At 53.3% G+C, this 19,678-nt stretch overlaps 1 protein-coding gene across 6 annotated transcripts in view; it reads right to left on the bottom strand.

Annotated features, from left to right (window-relative positions):
* ECE1 (endothelin converting enzyme 1) overlaps positions 1-19,678 on the bottom strand; it is a 122,232-nt gene that overhangs the window by 75,724 nt on the left and 26,830 nt on the right. For 2 of the 6 annotated variants that reach the window (XR_014807197.1, XM_084963222.1), the window contains exon 2: positions 15,917-16,032. The exons of the other annotated variants lie outside the window; for them this stretch is intronic. Coding sequence is in view for 1 of the 2 variants with exons in the window: in XM_084963222.1 (XP_084819348.1) it covers positions 15,917-15,961 (45 nt within the window). In the remaining variant the exon portion in view is untranslated. The remainder of the gene's footprint in view (positions 1-15,916; positions 16,033-19,678) is intronic. 6 annotated transcript variants of the gene reach the window in all.

Consider the following 19,678-nt stretch of genomic DNA (forward strand, 5'->3'; position numbering starts at 1 on the left):
CTAAATTCAGAGCATCTTTATGATCATTCCTTTGAATTTTTTGTTGGGTAGATTGTTTATCTCCGTTTCAGTTCTCCCTCTGAAGTTTTATCTTGTTCCTTTGTTTGGAACACATTCCTCTGTGGCCTCAGAGGCCACTTCTCTGTTTTTACTTCTACATATTAGGTAGGTTGACAACAGTTCTCAATATTGCAGAAGGGGTCTTTTGTAGGAGATAGCCTATGAAGCCAGCAGAACATGCCTCCCTGGTCACCAGAGCTATATACTCTAGAGGTATACCCTATGTGGGCTGTGTGAGCTCTTCTGTTGTGGCAGGAATCCACTACTATGGACATACTGGGGCGGAGGGGGAGGGGCTGGTTGGCTGCCAGGCCCTGCCTCATGCAGGAGTGGCTGGCCAGCTGGTGGGTGAGTCTAGGCCTCATAGAGCCCTTTATTTTAAAAAACTTAACATTCCAACCGCCAATACAAAAGAGATATAAGTGGAGCTGCCATTTATGTACTCAATGACCCCATATCCTACCCCTGAGCTTGGTTTCCTCACAGGTTCTGAGGAACAGAATTTTAAAATCCCCCCTCTGTATTTCTGAGAACTAATGGTGTTAAAACTCTGATATCAAAGTCAGATGGATGCAGGACACAGTGGTTTGGAGCTGGGGTGGTGCCTGCTGGGTGGGGGTGGGTACATGTCGGCTACGGGACAGACCGGCCTACGCCTATGGCAGAGTTCACTAGGGCCTGCTGACTGTCACCATTCAAGCTGGATAACTGTTTCTTCAGGAGGTGGCTGAGAGCAGGGAAAGAGCACCGGACGTGGAGTCAGGTGGTGGACGCATACGCCAGCCCAGCCACATGGCCTCGGGTAGGTCGTGTCCTCTTTGTGCCTCGCTGTCCTCAACTGTAGGATGGGCCTGATAACACCATTCTCATCTAGTGACATCAGGATCAAACTGAGTCACTTATGTGTAAAGACTACACCTGTGAAAGCCCTAAATTAACATTTTCACTTATCTCTGGTTGATTATTTTCCCTTTCTAAGAGCACAGAGTCTGGAGCTAGACTACGTAGGTTCAAATCTTGATGCCACCATGTGCTGGCTGAGGACCCAGGATCCAGTTGCCAAGCTTGTTCCCTCCCGTTTAAAATGGTGACAAAAAGGAAGGGCTTAGCATAGCACCTGCCACACTGCTCGGCGGCGGCGGGGGGCGGGGGGGGATGACAATAACTAATGGCAAACTTGCTCCCTAGTGCCCTCTTCCAGTGTAGACATAGCTGAGGAGGGGTGAGTGGCTCCTCTTGACCCTCTAAAGCATGCAAGTTCAAAAGCTATAGCTGGAATTTTTTGGTTCTGTGCTAAAGTGTGAACCAATCTTTCCTACGCTACACTGGGGGTATGTCTGTCTTCTGTCCTTAAAAGTCCAATTCAGTTCAATAGCGGTTTCCTAGAGGCTCTGTGATGCCTCTTTACTGAGCACTATAAGAGTCCAGGCCCTCAGCACAACCCTCCATGGTAGGTAGTTCCATACCCATTTGAAAGATGAGGAAACTGAGGCTCAGAGAGGTGACACGAGCACCTTAAGGCCGGGCTGCCCCTCACAATGCACAGGATCTGGAGCCAAGCCTAGAGGGCTTCCCTGGTGGGGAGCTGCTGGAAGGCTTATATGGGCCCTGGGGTACCAGTCCATGTGACTTGGTATTCTGGCAGGCAGTGATCCTCACCTTGACCTCACGGGAATCAGCAGCCTGAGAGGCTGAGTCCCCCAAAACCCAGCCCCATGTTACCCTGTACAGCAGGTCCTCCTTGACCAGCTTGCCATCTCCTCCCTCCTCCAGCCCACGGGCCATGACCCTTTGCTAGGCACCAGAACCAGCAGTCAGCACTCAATGTCAATCATTCATTCACCTCCTCCAAAGATGCTGGCAGTGATCGCTACCTCTCGGAGCCCCAGCTTTCTCACCGGGAACACGGGTGATAACAAGAGCACATCTCTCAAAAGTGGGTGTGAAGATCAAATTGGAAAAAAAATAATGGCACGCACTTATTTAGCACTTACTTCCTGACAGGCCCTTTCTCAGTGACACAGATAAGGGCCAGAGGGGAGGCTCTGACCTCTCCCTGTCATGTCCCTCCGGCTTCTGGAACACTTCCCTGCCAATGACCAGAGACCTTCTTTCCCCATGACTCTGGGTCCTGAAGACTGCAGCCAGTGGAGCAGAAAGAGCACTGGAGTGGGAGCCAGAGTCCAGGTCTGGGTCCTGGCTGCGCCCTTGCTGGGCCTCAGCTTCCTCTACCGCAGAGGTGCTAGAAGATGATGGAGACGTAGCACTCTTTTACCTGGTGGTCCTTATCTTCCCTTCCCAAGCTTTCCCAGGTGACAGCCTTGTCTGAATCAGGCACCAGAGGGTGGGGATGTCCCAGCCTCCAGCTCCCTGCAGCGGCAGCCCGGGCTGGCCCTGTGACGGCTGGCTGATGCGTCTGCCGTCCTCTCCTCCTCTCCTGCCCTCTTCCAGGCTTGGGCTCTCCCCCTGCCGGGTTCCTGCTGCTTCGGTCCCCACTCGTCCAGGACTGCCCGACGCCCTCATCAAGCATCAGCCAGGCTTCTATCCTCCCAACCCCACCCCTGGCTGCTTTCCCAGCACTTTCTAAACCTGGGGCTCTACCAACTGACAGCCAAGGTGCCCAGGCTTGAAAATTGCCTGAGCCAGGGCAGTCCCAGCAGGTGGGGCCATGCTTCTCTCATCGCTTTTTCAGGGTGGTAGCACCTTTGGCTGCCCAAGCAGTACCCCAGATGGTATAACCACCCCTGGCCGCTCCACCCTCCACCCACAGCTCCTCGAGGAGAGTAAATGGATTAATGTCCATGATTAAGAGCATGGACATGGGAAGCAAACAGTCAGGGTTCAGCCAAGCAAACAGCCAAGTATTCTGTAACCTTGGGCAAGTCACTTAATCCTTTTCTATGGCTCAGCTTACTCATCTGTAAAATGGATGTATTAATAAAGTGTTAGGAGGATTAGATGACTTAATAACACTGAGTGCTTAGAACAGGACCTGAAGCAAAGGAACCACTCCACAAAGATCAGCTACAATTGTTCCTAACATTCTTTTTTTTCCTTTTTCTTTTTACAGCCACATCTGTGGCATAGGGAAGCTCCTGGGCCAGGGGTGGAACTGGAGCTGCAGCTGAGGCCCACACCACAGCCACAACCACAGCAATACAGGATCCAAGCTGTATCTGTGACCCACGCCACAGCCTGTGGCAATGCCAGATCCCCAACCCACTGAGCGAGGCCAGGGATCAAACCCACATCCTCACAGAGACAATGGCTGGGTCCCCAACCTGTTGGAGCCACAACAAGAACCCTCTATTCCTAACATTCTGATTAGCCCAAGGAAGAACTCAACAGCTGGCAGTGCACAGGTCCAGTCTGGTCCACAGATGTGAATTATCCAGTCCATAATGCTGTGATGGGTTTGAAAGGCCAATATTAAGGAGATGTTACACGGAAATTAGAATTGTCAGCTTTCCTCTAAAAAAAGACTCAGCAGTGCTGGGCCCACATTCTCAAGTGGCAACAGCCAACTGGAGCTGAGGAGAGGCTGCCCCCTCTGGACTGGCCACGAGTCTGCAGGACACTGCAGCAACCCCAACCCCCACTTCTGGTTTCCCCCTCACTGTGGCCCAGATTCGGCTGCCACTTTTCATCATGCTGGCGCTCTGTTTCTTCTACGAAGAGAAAGGAGAACTATGTCTTATACCCGTGTCTCAGTCAAAAGTGAGAAAATGATTTCTGTGAGGCTTAAAAATAGGCAAAACGAATCCATGGTGACAGACAGGACAGCAGTGCCTCTGAGGACAGGACTTACTGGAAGGGGGCATGAGGGGACTTGCTGGGGGGATGGAAATGCTCTGGAAATATCCCACATCCTGATTCTGCTGCGGGTACACGGGTGTCTACGTTGGTCAAAACCCGTCAAACTGCTTCTGGCCTGTGCATTTTATTCTATACCAGCTACACCTCAATAAGGAAAAAAATAAGCAGAAAACTGACAGATGGGTTAGGAGGGTGTCATGTTTCAAAGAAAACAGTGACCGACTTCTTTCTTTGTGGGTGTGAAGCAAACACTTGTGAGTTTAATATAAAGACAACTGGAAAAGGAGACAGAATCACCATTGGGGCTGCTGGGAGCCGAGAGGGCTGGCTGGTGCCCCTTGGGAAATCAAGCGAATGGCTCTGCTCACATTTGAGTCTGAGACCTACCCTCCAAGGCCATGAAAGACCACCCTTCAAAGGACTGTGCATAATGTCTAACCCAGTAGCCATCAGCTGCACGTGGCTACTGAGATGAAAATGAAATTAAAATTGGGAGTTCCTATTGTGGTTCAGCAGGTCATGAACACGACTAGTGTCCATGAGGATGTGGGTTCGATCCCCAGTTTCGCTCAGTGGGTTAAGGATCTGGTGTTGCCGTGAGCTGTCATGTGGGTCGCAGATGCGGCTCGGATCCTGTGTTGCTGCGGCTGTGGTGTAGGCTGGCAGCTGCAGCTCCGCTTCAACCCCTAGCCTGGGAACCTCCATATGCCGTGAGCAAGGCCCTACAAAAAAATAAAAATAAAAAAATAAAATTAAGGAGTTCCCGTCGTGGCGCAGTGGTTAATGAATCCGACTAGGAACCATGAGGTTGCGGGTTCGGTCCCTGCCCTTGCTCAGTGGGTTAACGATCCAGCGTTGCCGTGAGCTGTGGTGTAGGTTGCAGACGCGGCTCGGATCCTGCGTTGCTGTGGCTCTGGCGTAGGCCGGTGGCTATAGCTCCGATTCAACCCCTGTCCTGGGAACCTCCATATGCCGCGGAAGCGGCCCAAGAGATAGCAACAACAACAACAACAAAAGACAAAAGACAAAAAAAAAAAAATAAAATAAAATTAAGAATTCAGTTCCGCATTTGTACTAGTCACATTTCAAATGTCCACTAGCCAGACATGGTTAATAGCACAGAGACAGAATATTTCTATTATCATAGATAGTTCTATGGGACAGTGCTGTCCACACTGGCTATACAGCTGGGCTAACTTCTGGGTCCCTGGCCCGGGCAGGCCTCTTGATCACTGCCACACAGGTTCCTGACACAGAGTAGGTGTTAAGCAACTGAGCTGAATGAATGAATGAATAAATGAATGAAAATAGAAGCGAGACCGGGTTTGAGTCCCCAGCCTGGCCCTCACCAGCTGCAGGGCCTCCAGCAAACCTCCCCTCTGGGCCTCAGTGTGGTCTGTACAAACGAGGGCAAGGCCATCTCTCCCTCCCTCTCAGGACTGGGCACATAAACTGATGTTCTCAGGGTGCTCAGAGGACCAGGAGCCAAGAGAAGGCCTGCGGGGGAACTGATGTGCCAGCAGTCTCACCCTGAATTCTAGAACAAGTGGGAGGGCTGGGAGTGGTGGGAGGGGCCCTTGGGGGCATTTCTGTTTGCTGGAGTTGAAAATGCTGGGGGGGGCCAAGGGCAGTGGTAAAGAGAAAGCAGGCGGGGCCCCACTCTGCGGGCCTCAGAGGGAGGGCTGCTGAGTACAGGGAAAAATCCACGTTAGCCCCCATGCCTGGCCGCCAGAATCTGAGCTGGGAATAGCATCGGACACCCACAGACTATGGTCAGGGTGGCTGAGACAGGAAGCCATCTCCATTTCCATGGAGACCCCTCTGTCCTGAAGGGGGTAAACTCCCACAAGGGCAGGCTGGGGCAGGCCCATCAGGGTGGCTGCTGGGAGCCGAGAGAGCTGGCTGGGCCCCGAGCCGGTGGCTGGCCCAGGGTCATCCTCCCCACCTCCATCCTTCTCCATATTCAGCCACAAGGAGCCTCTTGGAAGCTGGGAATGTCAGCACTCATCCATCCATCCATCCGACAAATATGTATTAGGCACCTGCTGTGTGCCAGGAAACGACTCCATGCTTGATAGGCAGCATCACTGAACAAGACAAAGTCCTTGCTCTCAGGAGCTTGAATTTTAATAGGGGTGACACTAAACAATGTTCTGAGAGACATAAAAATAACAGCATCTAACATGGGTTGAGTGCTTACTGGGGGCATTTATTTAATCCTTACGAGAATAACAATCTGTATTAATAATGACCCTGTTTTATTTATTGTTTGCTGTTTGTTTGTTTGTTTTTTTTTTTTTGTCTTATTTTTTTTTGCTATTTCTTGGGCCGCTCCCACGGCATATGGAGGTTCCCATGCTAGGGGTCGAATCGGAGCTGTAGACACCGGTCTACGCCAGAGCCACAGCAACGCGGGATCCGAGTCGCGTCTGCGACCTATATCACAGCTCACGGCAACACCGGATCGTCAACCCACTGAGCAAGGGCAGGGACCGAACCCGCAACCTCATGGTTCCTAGTCGGATTCGTTAACCACTGCGCCACGACGGGAACTCCTGCTGTTTGTTTGTTTTTTGACCCTGTTTTATAGGTGAGGAAAATGAGATACAGAGAGGTTACTGCCAAGATCGTCCAGCTCTAAGTGGTGGCCTTGGGGATCTGAACCCAGGCAGTTTGACTCTAGAGTCCCTGCCCTAACCAGTACCCTGACTGCCTTGCCGCAGAGTGATGGGAAAAGGACAGCAGGGCGGTGTGACTGGGAACACTGGGTTGGAGTGGAGGAGCCCTCTGTGAGCAGGTGACATGCCAAGTGAAACCAGAATGATGGGGTGTCAGCTGTGAAGGAGGCACTTCGGGCAGAGAGAACAGCCAGAGCAGAGCCTGGGAAAGAGGACCCAGCACAGAGTTCAAGGAGCACCAAGGACAGAGTGGCTGGAGGGGTGAGCCTTGTGTGACCCCCACCCCATCCCATTCTATAGATGAACCAACTGAGGCCCCAAGGCAGGATCCCCCAAGTAAGCTTCACCAAGGGTGCAGCCAGGACCAGAAGCCAGGCCTCCGGACTCTCCTTCCAAAGCCCCACACCTGTGCCATGGATGCTAAGGACTCTGAGGTGGGGAAGAAGCCAACCTGGGCTCAGGATGACCGAGGGCTGCTGATGGGCCCTTGTCTCCCTGCACCCACAGGGAGCAGGGAGACAAGGGCCTTCCTTCTAGGCCCAGTGTGTCAGCTCCTGGCCTTGCTCACTGCTCAGGACTCCTGTCCACCTGTGCCCAGCCCAGGCTGTGCAACACCACGTGCCCAGCCTTACCAATCCCCAGCTTGGAGCTGGGATCGCCATGGCACGGGTGGAAGCACAGACTCTGATGCTGAGCAGTTCAATGATGGTGACCTTGAACGAGCTGCATCACTTCTTGGGCCGCAGTTCCTCCCCACACACAAGGAGGGGAGCGGTTGTCAGGAGTCTCAAATGAGACCTGGGTGGAAAGTGCCAAGCGCAGGCACAGGCGCAGGCACAGTGTAGGTGTTTCATCAAAGGCAGCTCTCCACGTCATCATCAGTTACTGATGGGAGGATGTCAGGGGCACGAGGGGATACAGGAGACCTTTCCTGGCACCCCAGGGGCCATTCTGGTCACCTGTCCCCACCAGGACTGGTACTCAGGTTCTAGAGCAAAGAGTTTGGGGTTCCTTGCACCACTGAAGGAAACAAGCAAGGGCCGGAGATGGGAGCTCTGACCTGCCGGCCGAGAGACCAAGCCTGCCGCCATGGTCAGGCCCTGCCCATGGGCAGCTGCTGCCCCTGGGTGTCAGGCTTGACAGGAAATGGGAAGGGACAGGGAAGCCTCTGCGGAAGGCAGCCAGACCTAGGGGAGAGGTCCCTGCCAACCTGGGAGCCTGAGCCCACCTTAAGCATCCTTGTGGGGCCGAGATCTGGGCGGGGACAGAGAGAGGAGCCCTTTTTTCTAAGACCCCAGTGGGTCACGTACCTTCTGGATCCCTCTAGAAACATGCCTGCCCTGTTCTTGCGTGGGGCCGTCATCCAGCCTCCCCACCCCTGGGGAAACTGCCGCCCTCCCCCTGGAGCTCGCCTGCTTTGTCACCCCTGGACTTTGCTGCCGCTGTCTCCTCCCCCTGGAAAGTCTTGCTCTCTGCTCTACTCTCAAAGGGCTAACCTCCTGAGGCTCAGCTTAAATGGCCTTTCTTTTGTCCCCAACTGAAGTCATCCTTCCTTTCAGCTTTAATTTAACAGGCAAGACTATCTCCCCTCTCATACATGCTGTCAGGGTCTGGGCATGGGGGCACAGCTGGAAGCCTCGGTCCCTGCCCCAGAGGCCACCTGTGCAGGACTCCCAGGGGCTGCTGGGCTTCTCCTTTGGAGGAGTGGGAAAGTTCCCTCTCCTCGGGGGAAAAATCCCTTCTGTGCAACTGGGGGTAAGAAGAGGAACAATCTCACGGGAAGGGCCAGGAGGCCAGAAATCCCTCAGATCAGGGATGAGGCTGGAGAGGCATGAGTGAGGCTTTCCAGAGTCCTGGCCATAGACCTAGGAAGTCTGGCTGTGTGACCTTGGCCAAGGCACTTAGCTTCACTGAGCCTCAACCTCCTCACTTGTAAAGTGGGGCCGATGTTCCCTAACCCTAAATAGAAGGTAGAAGCTGTGGACACGTGGGAGGTGCCTGAGCCTGGGGCACGCTGGAGCCCCGGCCGGATGCTGCCGATCCCCAGGGCTCCCATCTCAAAGGCTGCAGCTCAGGGTTCCTTCCCCGCTTCCTGCCGGCCCAGGGCCTCCCTGGCAGGAATGGATTTAAAACTCTCCAGTATCTCGGCGAGAAGCCAGAGCTTCCTAAAGTTACTGCCCACCTGCCGAGGGCTTAGCTGGACACCGCCAGAGCCCCTCATTCACTGTTTCTGGAGATGAGCACGGCTCGCAGAAATGGCAGGGCACCTGGCAGGAACCTGGCCCCAGCTCCTTGCTCACTTGGGAATGGAACTGGGCCAGGAGAGCACCCCACTTCCTCTGAAAGAATCCACAGGGCCCTCCCTCCCTCTTTTCTCCACTGCCCAGGCCACGCGGGGGCTCTGGGTCCTAGGGCCACATGCTAGGCGTGGCACTGCAGCTCCATCCCCACTGGGCCAGGAGACGTGGAGTTTCACAGAAAGGACTCTGTGCTGCAGTCAGGGGCTGGTCACGCCCACTCTCTGGTTAAGAAAATCAATTCTGAAGCCAGACCACTTGGGTTCAAATCCTAGCTCTGTCATTTATCAGCTTTGTGACCTTAAGCAAGTTACTTAGCTTCTCTGTGCCTTTGTCTTCCCACCTGTAAAGTGGTAAAATAACAGCACCCACCTCCCTGGGTTATTAGGAGGATGTCATCAGGCACTGCCCAGACATCACCCTCTGCCATCATCACCCCCGCCCGTCCCACCCCCCGGCAGGTCAGGATCAGGCCCTGCCCACCAGCTTCCATTGCCTGGCCCAACTTCACCATGGCTGTTTAACCCAAGAACTCCACATCCTCTGTGAAGCCTCTTCACGCTGAACCCTCAGGGTTATAAATGACAGAAATCCAGCTTGAGCGGAGTTCTGTAACAAAGCAAATGCCTGGACTGGCATTGCCTGAGCGGGTCAGGGGTGGGGCATCAGGCGGGAGACCAGAAGGAGTTCAGGTGACACTGCTGGGGTCTCTCCCTCCATCTGCCCCCATTCCTCTTCCTTCTGTGTGTCACCCTCATTCTTATCTCCTGAGCTGAGACATCCTTCAGGCTCAGAGAAGAGGGCCAGGCTTACTCCTGGGCAGCTGGGAGCCTCTTTCCTTGTGGTGAATTATAAAGTCTCAGAGAAGAGCTCTGATTGGCCAGGCCTGGTTCTTGGGCCCTCCCTGGGAAGGGGCGGAGCAAGACTCTGTGATTGGCACCCAACTGATAGCACCAGGAGTCGGGCAGGGGCAGTTTCCAAAGGAAAGGGCTGCTCTGGTGGAGGGAGAAGGGCAGCTGACAGATATAATCCATGTCCATGTCATCGCCCTGACACCCCAGCCCTGCAGGTTTTCCTTCCTCTGTGCTCCCCTGGCACTCTGCACGCCCCTCCACCAGATCCCACCATGCTGCTGGGATGACAGGATGACAGAGGAACTGGATATGTGGCTGTCCCACCCACTGATCCATGAAGTCTGCCAGGACCAAGCCTCTGGTTGTTTGAGCCCTCTAGCAATCAGCGCTGCCCCTAATTGTAAACCAGTTCCAATAAATGAAGGAGGAGTTCCCATCGTGGCTCAGCAAAAATGAATCTGACTAGCATCCATGAGGGCACAGGTTCAATCCCTGGCCTCGCTCAATGAGTTAAGGATCCAGGATTGCTGGGAGATGCAGTGTAGGTCACAGACACGGCTCAGATCTGGTGTTGCTGTGGCTGTGGCATAGGCCAGTGGCTACGGCTCTGATTTGACCCCTAGCTTAGGAACCACCAGAGGCAGCGGGTGCAGCCCTAAAAAAAAAAAAATGTGTGTATATATATATATATATATATGTATGTATGTATGTATGTATGTATAAATGAGGGAAATGAGGCTCTAGAAGTAGCAGGGGTCACCTAAGGGGTCAACATAGATGAGAATCTTCTGAGCCCATCCTGAAACCTCCACCCTCCACCCATAAGCATCAAAAATCATCTTAAAACAAAAACAAAACCCAACCAAACCTCCGTCGTTGACAAGGAGACTGTAACCCATCCCTCAGAAAGCAGGAGACGGGTCCCCCATGGGGAAAGGGCTCTGGCTTTGCAGTCAGTTGGACTTAGGTTCAAAACTAGCTTCTTCTGGAGACACACGTAACCATCTAGGGCAAGACTGTAGACAAAGAGAATGTGGACAAAGCGTGGGGCTCGAAGCAGGGACCTGAGGAAAGGGAGCTGATGTCTTCGGACTTGAGCTCCTGTTCCTCGAGGGGTAACCAGGGGGTCTAGCTGGCTGCCCGGATTGCAGGGCCTGGAGTGTTACCTCCCCGGTGCCTCCCTTGCTCACCGTCCTTTGCCCAATGTTTCTGACGTCTGTCCACTCCTCCGTTCACCCACTGATGAGCGCAGCAGGCCCTGCCCACAGGCCACCAAAGGCACAGGCTTCCGGGACAAGCAAGAAAAAGAGCATGTGGCATCGCCAGCCGACACAGCACTTTTCTCCTATGCCATCACACACGTCACAGAGAGGCAGGACATCGGAGCAGCAGCAGTGTGCTGGACGCAGGACCCAGGCGGCTTGGTTTCAGACATCAGTTCTGAACTTCTATTACCTGTCTGACTTGGGCAACCGACATGACCCCCAGGCCTCAGTTTATCGGAAAAGAGAGATCATTACGGCGGCCCTCATGAGTGGCTACAAGAATGAAACGAATTAAAATAAAGCACTTGGGAGTTGCCTTGTGGTGCAGCAGATTAAGGATCTGGCCTTGTCACTGCAGCAGCTTGTGTGGCTGCTGTGGTGTGGGTTTAACCCCTGGCCTGGGAACTTCCACATGCTGCCGGCACAGCCAAAAAAGAAAAAAAAGGTAATAAAAGAAAATAAAGGCGTTCCCATCGTGGTGCAGCAGAAATGAATCCGACTAGGAACCGTGAGGTTGTGGGTTTGATCCCTGGCCTTGCTCAGTGGGTTAAGGATCCAGCGTTGCTGTGGCTGTGGTGTAGGCCGGCAGCTACAGCTCTGATTGGACCCCTAGCCTGGTAACCTCCATATGCCGCGGGTGCGGCCCTAAAAAGCTAAAAAAGAAAAGAAAGAAAAGAAAGCATTTTGCCCCTGGCACAGCTATGAATCTGATTCTCTCATGCATCCACGGGCTAAGTACGGTCATTGTCTCCCATTGCGCAGATGACAACACTGCAGCCCAGGGAAAGGCAGTGACTTGTTCGGGTTACTGTGACAGAAAGTGACAGAACCAGGTCTGACTCTGAAGCCCCCGTTGTTTTCACTCTGAAATCCTGTCTCAGCATGAAGCGCTCAGCCCCACCTGCCACAACACCAAGGCCTCACAGGAGGGCAGCCCCCCAAGTCCAGCTCCAGCCAATTAGGGCGGCCCCTCAGCCAAACCAGATGCTACTGCACTGGCGTTGCCTCAGTGACCAGGAATGTCTGCCTAACAAAGCCCACCCCAGGCTCAGCCTCCCATCTGGTCCCCATTACCCCCCTCACCACACATGTGTCACGCTTCCCGTGGAGCCTGGGAGGAAATGCCTGGTGGGGCGAGAAGGCCTGACTCCTGCTGATGGTGGCACAGCGATAGCTATAGGGGCTCAAGGGGACACAAGCTACCCCATCTTGGCCCAGAGTGGCCTCCAGGCACAGAGCAGAGCTGAGGGGGCGGAGAACCGGGACAGGGGATGTGACACAAAAGGGAGCAGAGGGTGAATAAAGAGAGAGAGGCAGCCAGGCTCATTTTCCATGGAAACAAGCCACCACCCCCACCCTGGAGTGGGAAGAGCAAAGGTTCTAGAGCTAGAGTCCCTGTAATTTACTGCCGCGTGATGCTGGGCAAGTCACCTCCCTCTCTGAACATGTCTTCTCATCTCTAAAATGGGGGAATTTGGAGTTCTCATTGTGGCTCAGCAGGCTAAGGACCTGACATTGTCTCTGTGAGGATGCGGGCTCAATTCCTGGCCCCCGCTCAGTGGGTTAAGGATCTGGCGTTGCTGGGAGCTGCAGTGTAGGTCGCAGACATGGCTCGGATCTGGAGTTGCTGTGGCTGTGGCCTAGGCCAGCAGCTGGAGCTCTGATTTGACCTCTAGCCTGGGAACCTCCACATGCTGCAGGTGCGGCCCTAAGAAGAAAAATTAAAAAATAAAGTAAAACGGGGACCTTCGAACCTACTTCACAGGGTGAAAATTAAGGAGATAATCCATGAAAAGGCACACAGGAACTCAAGTTCCGCCGCCTCCCAGGAGGAGCATCGCCAAGGGGGCAGCTGTGATGCTGGACGCTAATGCGACAGTACAGCAATGTCCTGGCCCAGGGAGAGATGGCACCCTGAGCAATGGCGTGGCCTGGGTCACCCAGGCAGTGCTGGCAGGTAGTGGCCACGACGATGCTGATGGTGCTGCAGTTGCCACAGCTACAATGACATAACTATAACAGCAGCAGCAGCGAGAAAATCCTTTTCCAGAACACCAACATCATCCAGGCCCTGTGCAGCACTGCACATGTGTTTTCTGGTTTAACCATCACAGCAACCTCATATGAGAGATTTGGAAGCAGAGGCACAGAGAGGTTAAGTAACCAGTCCCAGGGCACACGGCAGGTGGGTGGACATAATTCAAACCCAGGCACTATGGGAGCCTGCCAAATGGGGTGGGAGATCTGGGCAGGGAGGCCTGACCAGGCCAGGCGGGCGTCCCTGCCTGGGACACTCCCACAGCGGCATTCCCAAACCCCCTCCTGGGCCCCTAACTCCTGGCTCTTCTTCTCTCCCTCTGGGGCTTGGCTTCTGCTCAGCCCAGCTCAGGAGCCAATTTGCAATTGCACAATTAACAATTAGGACCAACTTTTCTTTTCTTCCAAGGGAGAAAACAGTGCAAGCCTTGGTGACACGGACACAGCAGAGCTTCGGCCAGAACCCATGAGATCGGCCCGCAGTCCCCTGCCAGGCTGGGGAGGCTCCTTTCCTGACCCAGCCCAGTCAGGAAACCAAAAATCAAGCTGCCCCTCTCCCTCTTTTTGCCGCTCTCATTCAAACCCTACCCCTCACACCCCCCCCAAGAGTTTCTGAGCACCCTAGCCCTAGTTCCATTCCTTCCTCTGATCCCACACCACTGATTCTTGATTCTTTGTCTATACAGTCAGCTCTTGGTCTGTACCAGCTTCACAGATCATGCATCCTAATCAGACTGTAAGCAATTAGCATTTGCTTTTCTTCTTCTCCTTTTTTTTTTTTAAAGGCCACATCGGAGGCATATGAAAGTTCCCAGGCTAGGGGTGGAATACAGAGCGGCAGCTGCCGGCCTATGCCAGAGGCACAGCAACGCCAGATCCGAGCCGCGTCTGTGACCTACACCACAGCTCACAGCAACGCTGGATCCTTAACCCACTGAGCGAGGCCAGGGATCAAACCCGAAACCTCATGGTTCCTACTCAGATTCATGTCCGCTGCACCACGTCGGAAACTCCTGTATCAGCTTCTTAATCCACTGAACCACAGTGGAAACGCCCCCCCTCCCCCGCTTTTTTGCCACATTTGTGGCATGCAGAAATTCCCAGGTCAGTGATCCAACCTGGACCACAGATATAACCAGAGCCACAGCAGTGGCAACACCAGATCTTTAACACACTGCACCACCAGAGAACTCCACTTTTTTTTTTAAGTAACACTATGATGTTCCTCTTAACAGCAAGTCTAGTCAGGACACAGAGAAGTTCTTGATCCACTGTCTACTCCTTGGCTTAGAGAACTCCTATTCACCCTTCAGAACCCAGATCAAGTGTCATCTCCTCCATGAATTACTCCTCTGCGCCCTAAGCTGCCCCATCTATGTGCACCTATAGTGACTTGTACATATCACTACTAGAATATCCTTCTCCTTGCAATGTAATCAACAGCTACTAATCCAGGTACTGTGCAAAGATGGTTCAATTCTAAATCTATCAATAACTCTGCAAGAGAGTCAATATCCCACTTTAACAGAAGGAGATGACAGGCTCAGAGAGGCTGAGCGACTTACCTAAAGTCACACAGCTAATAAGTGGCAGACCTGGAATTTGAATCCCATGCAAATGATTCTTCGGTGGGGTCAGGCTGGCTCCCCCATGATGAGTCTTTCCCACTGACAGCATCGGAATCCTGAGCCTAGCATGGTTCCAACCTTCGTAGTTTCCCCATAGATCAGCCCCAGAGGTAAGATGTCACTCACCCAGACCCCCCTGGTGGCATTCTAGGCCAAAGGGGACCCACCAGCTGGCCTTGCTCTACCAGCCTCTGGACCACCTTGAAAATCCTAAGCATTTGTATCCAGGCAACCAGGCTTTAGAAGCAGCTCTTGACCTCTGTGAAGCTGCTTGCTGGCTACACGGACAATTTCAGGGGATGCTGGCCTTAGGAAAGAGAGCCAGCTCTGGAGTTGACTGTCTTGGCTACTTGGCTGTGGGGCTTTGGGATCATGACTTAACCTCTCTGAAGTCTCAGTCAGCTCATTGGTGAAGGGGGAAGAATTCTTCCTCACAGCAGGTCAGTTAAGACCATGAATGTCAAGGGCCTTATGCAGGGCCAGGCACACGCCCACCTACCCTGTCAACAGATGTGGATTAGGCACCCACTATGTGCCAGACACTGTGCCAGGTGCTGTTCACAGCGGCAAACAAGATAGGAACGCCTATCATTAAGGGTCTTTAACTCTTTTTTTTTTTGTCTTTTTTTGCTATTTCTTGGGCCGCTCCCACGGCATATGGAGGTTCCCAGGCTAGGGGTTGAATCGGAGCTGCAGCCACTGGCCTACGCCAGAGCCACAGCAACGCTGGATCCGAGCTGTGTCTGCAACCCACACCACAGCCCACGGCAACGCCGGATCGTTAACCCACTGAGCAAGGGCAGGGACCGAACCCGCAACCTCATGTTTCCTAGTCGGATTCGTTAACCACTGCGCAACGACGGGAACTCCAAGGGTCTTTAACTCTTAGAGCAGAAACCCCCTCTCCATTACTGATCAATCCTCTCAGCAAAGAGTCCTCTGATACAGTGCGCTTACCTGACCCCTTACTTTATATAAATAACATATATACACCTTGGAAACTCTCCCATGGTCTCCAGGAGACACGGCCTGGGAAGCCCCTCAGCATCTTCGAAATACTGAATGAGGAGTTCCCCTTGTGGCTCAGTGGTAATGAACCTGACTAGTATCCATGAGGATGCGGGTTCAATCCCTGGCCCCGCTCACTGGGTTGAGGATCTGGTGTTGCTATGGCTGTGGTGTAGGCTGGCAGCTACAGCTCCTATTCCACCTCTAGCCTGGGAACTTCCATAGGCCGTGGGTGTGGCCCTAAAAAGAAAGAAACAGGGAAGGAGACACAACCTGAACAGCTGTCTCTGGCAGCCTGCATCCCTGCAGTCGACCCATGTGACCAAGCGCATGACACGGCACCGCCAATGACCTGGACTCAGCTCAAACACGACAGGAAGGGAGAAAAGCTGCAGAAGTAAACGCATAGCATTGTACTGATTATTTACATTTTAAAACACATGAGCAACAGCACACGTCACTTAGGGAGGCAGAAACTAGTAAAAGTATCCAGGTGGTCCTTTAAGAGGTCGTTTCTCAAATGGTCCGTATATACACCCGTTTTAAAATATTTCCTCATTTTAGTAAATAACTTAAGTGCTTAAAAAAGAAAAGAAAAAGAAAGCAGATTCTTCTGGAAGCGGGGCGGTAGGGAATGGGATTGGGGAGGGACCAGCATGGGGCATTCAACAGCATGTGGAATGCTTCAGTTCTTAGGATGGGTGGCTGGTTCACCAGTGTTTGTTTTTGCTGAACTCTATGCTTTTTATATGTCTGAAATATTTCACCCCATGCCAAAAAAGGCATGGCTTTGGAGGCAGACTTGTTTGGATGGAAAGCCAGAATCGTGCTTTGCTCCTGTGTGAGCTCAGTTTTCTCCTCTGTGAAGTGGGGATCCGCTTGCTCCCATGACTCTTCTGAGAGTCAAACGAGGTTGTGTTTGCAAAGAGGCCGGTGCACAGTGGGAGGGGGGTGTTGGATGGCACACAGTAGGGCCCGGTGCACAGTAGGGCCGGGAGCACTGTTGGAGGTGCCCAGTGCACAGTAGCTGCTATTCTTCCTACTGCTGTTGGGAAAAGCCTCTCAGAGGAGGGGAGCCAGTCCACAGGCCTCTGATTAAGGGAGAAAAGGGTTTACTGGTCCCAAGGTCAGGCCGGCCTTCAGTGATTCTTAACTGATGACGCAAATGGGGCTCCGGGGATTGAGCAATCGTCGTCCCTTGAGCAGGATACATAAAGAAAGTCCTGGGCCCGGGCTGACAGGACTCCCTCCACTGTCCCCACCCCATCTCACTCTGTCTCTGGCCTTCCCGGTACCCTTCCTTGCTGTGCGTTGGGCAGGAAAGCTGAGCCTCCTCCCGGCCCAATTCTCGGCTCTCCTGAGACCCTGCTCCTCATTCTCAAGGCAGAGTCTTATCTTAACCACCCTGTGGTTAAATCCTCTGGAGCGACTTTCGCAGGTCCCCGGCTCTAACAGGTGTGACCAAGAATGTGGAGCCTGGGCGTCTGTCTTGGTTCACATCCAGGCTCCAGGTATGACCTTGATGTTCTCAAGCTCCAGCTGGGGCCACCACCACTCCCTCTGTGAGTGGTGGGGGAGAACACCTGCAGCGGGGCCCGCCCCTCACAGTCCGCCCCAGGGCATCGCATGGCTCACTCTGGGTGCCCAAGCACTGGATGCTGTTGTAATGAGACCATTCCTCCCGGCTTTGGCAGAACCCAAGTGGCAGCTCTGCTGGACTCCAAACTGAACGTGGGCGGAGGGAAACGCATGAGGATGGAGCAGACGAGACCCGGGGCAGGAAGTGGCAGGTGGTGGGGAACGGGGGGCTCTGCCTGGGCTCTCGGCCACTTGAACTAAATGAAACCACCTCGCTGGCATAAGCACAAGAATTTGTCAGAGTTTCCTAGAGCCCAAGGGCATTTCTGGGGCACAGTTTGGAGAGGGCAGAAGAAGGGAGTGGGGGTGGCTGTGAAATTTGATTTCAGATCATGACGCATCTGGGGAACCTCCTTATTTCATCCCTGCCCTTTTCTAACCCTGCCCCACCCTCATTAACAAAGGACTAGGGGTGTCCTCCCTGGAGACCTGGGTGCCAGTCTGCCTTGGCCCCTCACTGTTAGGCTTTGGGGCAGACATCCCTCCTCTCTGGGCTTCTGTTTCTCCACCTGTAAACCAGGTGGGATGATACCTAAAGTCTTTTTTGTTGTTGTTGTTTGTTCATTTTTACGGCCACACTCACGGCATATGGAAGTTCCCCGGCTAGGGGTCCATCTGAGCTGCAGCTGCCGGGCTACACCACAGCCATAGCAATGCTGCTGGATCTGAGCCTCATCTGTGACCTATGCCGCAGCTTGTGGCAATGCCGGATCCTTAAGTCACCGAGTGAGGCCAGGGATCAAACCTGCATCCTCGCGGACACTGTGTTGGGTTCTTAACCCGTTGAACCACGACGGGAGCTCTCCTAAGGTCTTATCAACCTGTCAGACCCACTCCACAAGGCTGCAGAAGCAGAGCCAGCAAATCCCCTTCCCCGTGAGAAAGAGGCAAACCCCCTGGGCTAGCCTTCCTCAGCCCGGCCAGTCCCGCACATGGGGATGGGCTGAAAAATACTAAACCAGAGGAGGTAATTTATAGCGAGAACTGCAGCTACCAGGTGGGGGCACCCCAGTGGGAGAGAAAGCAAACTGGGGTCCCAAGAGAGTTTGCGTGGGAAGAATGGCATCGGCGGAGGCAGAGGCTGATAAAGCAATAGCGTCCAAGTGGCGCTGTCACAAACTCATCCTCTCAGCAAACCAAACATGTGGGCTTTTGACAGCTAGGACTGTACCATTCCCAGGGCTCTGTTTCCTCATCAGAAAGGTGACAAAAGAGCTGTGGTACAGCTGTGCTAAGATGAGTTTAAAAGACATGGCCCATACTAGGTGCTCAGTAAATGCCATCCAGTCTGTCCACAGGGCGCCCCAGCACCAAGCTGGACCAGGAGGCTCTGAGTGCTGTTCCCCGGCTGCCTCAGCCCTCCAGCAGGCAGACAAGCAGTCCGGATGTTTACACTGGCCAGCCAGGGCCCCCCGCCTGCCTGGGACAGGCTGAATAAACACAGGCAGTCACAGGCTCCTGCCTCCCATCTCCCCGCAGACTGCTCGCCTCCCAGGCTTTACTCCACAGGCGCCTCCACCCCAATCCGGATGCTCTGTTTATAGATTCTTCCCACAGATTATGTTAGGGGTTTGCTGCATCCGCTGATACCTGGCAAGATACCCTAACCCAGTCCAGGACCATCTCCAGCACAGGGACAAAGCGAGCGAGGGCCGGGCTCCAGTAGACAAGGGTCGTGTGGGCTTGGACAGGTGGCCCAACTTCTCAGAGCCTCAGTTTCCTCATCTACAAAATGGGGGCAACAAACAACAAGAGGGAGGGGGCGGGAGCGGGACGGACTGGGAATTTGGGGTTAATAGATGCAAATTATTGCCTTTGGAATGGATAAGCAATGAAATCCTGCGGTATAGCACTGGGAACTACGTCTAGTCACTTATGATGGAGCATGATAATGTGAGAAAAAAAGAATATAATGGAAAAAATAAAAATCATTATTAAAAAATGGGGGCAACAGGTGACAGTGATGATTAAACGGGGTCACATAATATAGGCACAAAGCATAGTGCCTGGTTCATGGAAGGTACTTGAAAAATAAGGTTTTTGAAACTTTTTGTGGGTAATTGAAGGGTTTGGCTAAGCAGCTGGTGGGCCCTTGAGAGGACTTCTTAAAAATAAATAATAGGAAATTCCTGGCCAAAATTGTGTTCCACACATCATTTCAACGCCTCCACAAAGCAACCCTAGGAGTTGAGGTGCATCATTGTCCTGTTTCACAGGTGGAGAGCTGAGACCCAGAGAGGTCAAGTCACTTATATGAGGTTGCACAGCCCTTGCGAGGTGGAGGAAGTGTGTGCTTGACCCAGAGCCTGTAGTCCCCCCCCACCACCCGCCTTTTCCTGGCTGTGACCACAGCACGTGGAAATTTGCAGGCCAGGGACTGAACCTGTGCCATGGCAG

The sequence above is a fragment of the Sus scrofa genome, chromosome 6 (genome assembly GCF_054392235.1).
Source record: "Sus scrofa isolate SSC_HxYL_T2T_F1_AM1 chromosome 6, Sscrofa_HxYL_maternal_Yorkshire_Landrace_v2.0, whole genome shotgun sequence".
NCBI classification, from domain to species: Eukaryota; Metazoa; Chordata; class Mammalia; order Artiodactyla; family Suidae; genus Sus; species Sus scrofa.